We start from the raw sequence: 5,720 nt of genomic DNA on the forward strand, positions 1-5,720 counted from the left end.
GTCTGAGCCAAAATTGAAAGAGGAACTTTTAGTTCAAAATTTCATTCTCTTTCACGCCTTGAAATATTAATTAAGCGTTACGGGACACCCTGTATTATTTTATATTTTTTAATTTTGGTTTAAGGGCAAAAGATGTTACATACGAAACAATTAATATACTTACGATCATAGAAGATTAATAAAAGCAGCAGTTGTGAAAGCGCTGTTTTAACGTTCATTTTAAAAAGAAACTTTCAGCGTGCACACCGATTATTTATATATTTTTTCAAGTGCGTGATTTAACTTTCATGGCTGTTCTATAATCAAATATGACAAGTAAAAATTAACTTTCAGAACAAGATATACGATATTTTCATTATATTATCTTCTCAGGTAATAGTGATCTATTCGATTAATTTTTTATTTTAATTTTCTAATTATTATAAATTTTGTAATTTATATTTAAAAATTTTTATTTTAGTTTTAAACATTCTGGAAAAACGTAATAAAATAAGAACAAATAAATAAAAAATAATAAATAAAAACAAATAAAACGAGCAAACAAGAGATGTTAGAATATAATCATACGGTTTAATTTGATAATTTAAAGTGGGACTTGACTAAATCTGCTTCAATGGCAAATACAAATTTTAATAAACATATATTTATACTCAAGTCAGTTATTTTACTCAAAAAACATGTAACCATTTTTAATAAAGTTGCAAATATATTAAAATTCAACGGATATATTAATTAATCCAGATATTATAATATTTTTACTTTTAATAAAAAATATGTTCTATGTAAATGTGGTTAAAAAAAGTCTTTTCTATGTAGATTTGATAGCTAAAAAATTATAGCATGTTGATTTTATAAATTCTGAGTCCATAATTTTCGTTTGCACGTACGAGAATACATAGCGTTTAATATTTAAAATTAGATCGTTGTCTAAAGTCATATGTACAACATTTGTACAAATTCTACGACGCGCGGCGTTACGAAACTTTAATTTTGCAATTTCTAGTTTGCTAACAATAAGTTCAAGTTGCAAACTATTACTATTGTATTCGTTTTTATTCTCGTATATCTTAAAGAGAAACAGACTTGCATATCCGCATAGCATATCATCATTGCGTATTATTTCAATGATTCGACATAGTACGTCTTTACATATCATTATTGTATCAAAATCTTGGTATAAAATACTTCCCGTCCTACATGATATTTTTGATTATATAAATACTTATATAGTCAAAGCATGATACATGATCATATATATATGATACGCGAATGTGTAATAAATCTGTATCCGCCTTATCCATTCGTTGCACAATTTTTTAAACATATTTTGCTGAATTTTACAGTTAATACATAGAAGTTTCTGGAGTCGCTGATTGCAAATGTCAAGTCAAAATATAAAATGTCAAAATGGCATCCAATATGGTGGCTAAATTAAAAAAAAACTCTATTATAATTTATATTGAAATTTTATATAGGTGTTTTTTAGGTTTCTAATTTTCAATCTGCAATTAACAATTGAAAATTCAAAATAGTAGATCCAATACCGGAGAAATCTTTCTTTTTAATCTCTTAGCATAACTCAAAATTAACGATAAAGACATGATAATGACGTTTCAAATGTGAATATATATTGTAAAAATATAAAAAAATTTTTTTAGTCGATTTTAATCACTATATTGAATCAATTGTTTTAAATTTTCAAATTTTGAATGCAGATTTGAAATCAGCAATCTCAAAAATATTAATGTAGAGATTTTTAGGATATGTTTATTATCCTTTTTTTATGATTTTTTAAAAAAGAAGTTCTAATTTTGACAAAGATTTTGTTTATAACTTATTTTTAATACAAAATATAATTACATATTCACGTAATTCATGTAGGTATATATAGGGTATTTGCAAAGATCGGGACAAAACTTATACAATATATGAACGACATCAAGTAGGTGAAAAAAGTTAAAATAAATTTATATTATAAATGTTAAAAGATTTACGAACAGACTTGTTCTTTATAATTCTTTATATGAAATGGAATAGCGGCGATAACTCAGGGCCAAATAAATCTCATTTAGGTCAATTATTCGATCTTATGATCATTAGATTTACTTCCTCTTGACTTCGATTTATAGGATCACGCAAAACAGTTGGTTTGTGAGGATCTGAAAGAAACAGCTAAAAGATCAATTTTGGGAACGTTCAAAATGAATTTACTACATTCTAATATTTAGTGGAAATATTCGAAAGAATTCGACGAGTTGGAAACTTGCATTTTTGTAGAGGAAAAACTTTCGAACATTTGTTATAATAACTAATGAAATTCGTATACAAATCAAGGTATATAAATTGTCCTGAGTCAGCGATTTCGTATAACGAATTATATTATAGAGAGCAATTTTGCTCATAAATCTTTAAACATTTATAACTTTTTAATAAAGCATTTTCGGACATAAATTTATATGAACTTTTTTCACATAATAATCATTATTAACACATTATATAAGTTTTGTCTCAACCTTTGCAGACATCCTGTATATGTATATATATATCTCAGAAATATAAAGATACGAAATGTATTACACAAACTAATGACATGTGTAAATACAGAAAAAATATAAAAGACAGGTATCCTATATGTACACTGAGAAAAAAAATTACTTAAAACAAATAAATGTGTTTCAGGTACCCCTCAAAAAAATAATTTCTTGAAGCAAATAACATTTTTTTGTTTTAAGTAATTTTTTTTCTCAGTGTATGTACATATTGTACATACATACGCAGCAAAGAATTAAATATTTCTTACATTGATCATCAGTTTACTAATTCCACTAAACTCAGATGAATGGCGTGAAAGTGGAATCTAAGAGTGAAACTGCTAGATGCAACATCTTTTCTCAAGAAAACTCAATAAATACCTTCACATTAAATTATTTCTCATTAATTTTTCATATTATGCTCTATTACATACTTATTATTTCCGCACTATTCTCATTTTGTATTTTTGTACAATCATTTCCTTAACAAAATATATCTAATAACTGCATTGAAGAGAATCGATTGCGATGTAAAGAAAATGTGACAACGATGGATACGCGTCCGTTTTGAAACTTACATGAAAGTGAAATCTAAGAACGTCAGCGACGGGATACGACTCACTAATCGGCGTTCTAGAAGTGAACTGAGGTATCTTTACGAAATACGTGTGTCTTCGGTATTAAGCCGGTGCGAGAAAGAATGCTCACTGAAACGCTTTTAAAGTGAAAGGACAGACGGCGGGATTCAGAATCGAGGTCACCAGCGGCCAAACCAAGTGTCGATATTTGCTCCTACAGTTGAAATCTGCATGGTTTTCAGTTTTCACTTTGTACCATCTTCGTCACGTTTGCCGTATAGATCTGCATATACTATCGTAATTTGAATAGGATGCGATCATGATGAATAATCGCTAACGGCCTCGTGCCACTGATCTATGATCGACAAACAAGGATGCCACAAGTCAAGGATGTCGTTTTACAATGTATCGTGTGAGTTATGAATAGCTTTAGTCGTCATTAATAGAGAATTGCACCGGAAAACGGCAACCTAAATTACATACGTTCATTCGATTCCACATCATGTAATGAAAAAAAAACTTTCTACTTCGGTGATAGTTGAAATAAACATAGATTAGTGTATGTCGCAATAACGGAATGCAATATATGTTCATTTACTTTCCCGTTTATAGATGCTTGAGCGGATTGTAACAACGTCGTCAATGCAATAGATTTAAAAATTTTATTATGTAAATTTGTTTATGTTTTAAATATTATATCATTCTAGCATCGTAATATCTTATTAAAATTTTAGTAATAATAGATTGAGAAAATTTTATTTAAAAAATATTAATTTGTTTTTTCAATTCTTTTCTATAAAAATTTTCTGCAGTTATCTCTTGACTGCGAACAATCATCAAAAAATGATAATAAATTTAAAAAATGTATAACTTATCATCTAACACTTGTTATCTAATTTATAACTGTATCTAAATGTCGAACTTTTTAAAGAAAATTATTTATAATTATTAAATTTAGTAATGTTAATATGTCAATATTAATATAAAATATTAACGCGCAGTATATAAATAAAATGTAAAATATTGTAACTATATGAAATAAAATATTGTAATGTATAAAATATTAACGTATAAATCATTCTTGTGTTTTAATTTAGTCTTTTTCAAATTTAATAAACTATTATAAACAAGCTGACGAGACACAAGAAACAAAATTGAATATTAAATTATTATGAAAATAAAATTAAATTCAATAAAAAATAATATTTTATAAATATAATGATGTATTTTACAAAAAATATATATATTTTTAATTTATAAATCTACTTATAATTATTATTACAATTTTATTTTTGTGCGTATGTTATTAATTTTTATTATCAATTATGTAAACGCCGTTTTTAGTACAATATTGTATTAGAAATTGAAGAAATATCATTATCATCTTTTTGTTCAAGAGGATAATAGGTATATCTGTTTGCATAATTGTTTGCACTTATTACACTCAGAATCTTCGCTTCCTATCTCATCAATATACATATATTTATCTCGTTTTAAGTGTACAAATTTTTAGATATTTCAAGTATCACAAACAAATCTAATGACAATAATAGTATTTTGCATTATTTATAACTTCTTTCTCATAAAGAGTCTATAATATAAAGCTTATATTATATTATATTATGTTTATTAAATCTATAACATAAACGTAATATAAACATTTTATTTTTTTTAATTTAGAGAGATGTGATGACTTGTTTTGTTATTTGTTAATTTCAAGAATAAAATTGTTAAGATTATATAATAATTACATAATTAAATAATTTAAATAAAAGAATATATACAATACATTTTACGTCTTATAAGTTAGCAGAACAAAATTCTAACTAGTAAAACTAGTGAGCAGAATTAATTCTAACTAGTAAAATTATTTGTTGCTTATATTGCTAAAAAGTTGCCAAAGAAAATAATTTGCTCTATTAGTTTTTTTTTAATGATGTTCTGCTAAAGGAAGATTAAGTTAGCAGAACAATATATAATATAACAACAAAATTATGCATAAAAATAATGTCAGAATTTGTTGCTAATTTGTTGCTCACAAAATATGTTAGTCTTGATTTAGTTACTCGCAAAATAAATATAAATAACAGTAGAAAACCTACATAGTATGCCCTGCCCGTTATAAGTTCCGTTGCCCAATTTTCAAAGAATTAGTTGCTCGCATGAATTCGATCTTAGAATAATCCACAAGCGTCGTACTATCGAAATAAATCGATTTTCGATTTTGTTGCTAACTCTAACGTGTTAAAATTAAATAATTTATCCTAGCCGACCGCGCCGCGAGCTCTAAGTTCCCTTGCCCAATCCTTCCAGAATTTGTTGCTCATTTTAACATGTTAGTAATAAAATCGAAAATTGTTATATTTCAATAGTACGATACTTGCAGATTATTTATATATCAAATTTATGCTAGCAACAAATTCTGGGAGAATCAGGTAACAATACTTATTGTTAGAACACGAGACACGGTCGGCCGGGATAAACTATTTAATTTTTACATGTTACAGTTATAGCAACAAAATCGAGAATCGACTTATTTCGATAGTACGATGCTTGCTGATTATTTTTATACCGAATTCATGCGAGCAACAAAATCTGGAAGGATGGGGCA

The 5,720-nt window shown here is 26.5% G+C and overlaps 1 protein-coding gene across 3 annotated transcripts in view; it reads right to left on the minus strand.

Annotated features, from left to right (window-relative positions):
* Positions 1-3,210, minus strand: part of LOC105456140 — a 5,132-nt gene extending 1,922 nt beyond the window's left edge. For 2 of the 3 annotated variants that reach the window (XM_011699962.1, XM_011699960.1), the window contains exons 1-2: positions 3,110-3,207; positions 164-296 (exon numbers count right to left, since the gene is read on the minus strand). In XM_011699962.1, coding sequence (XP_011698264.1) covers positions 164-218 — 55 coding nt within the window. In that variant the 5' untranslated portion in view covers positions 219-296; positions 3,110-3,207. Of the gene's footprint in view, positions 1-163; positions 297-2,800; positions 2,913-3,109 lie in introns of all 3 variants that reach the window. The other variant, XM_011699961.1, reaches the window with a different exon arrangement.
* Positions 3,211-5,720: the final 2,510 nt, after the last annotated feature.

This window comes from Wasmannia auropunctata, unplaced genomic scaffold, assembly GCF_000956235.1.
Source record: "Wasmannia auropunctata unplaced genomic scaffold, wasmannia.A_1.0 LD335755.1, whole genome shotgun sequence".
Classification (NCBI taxonomy): Eukaryota; Metazoa; Arthropoda; class Insecta; order Hymenoptera; family Formicidae; genus Wasmannia; species Wasmannia auropunctata.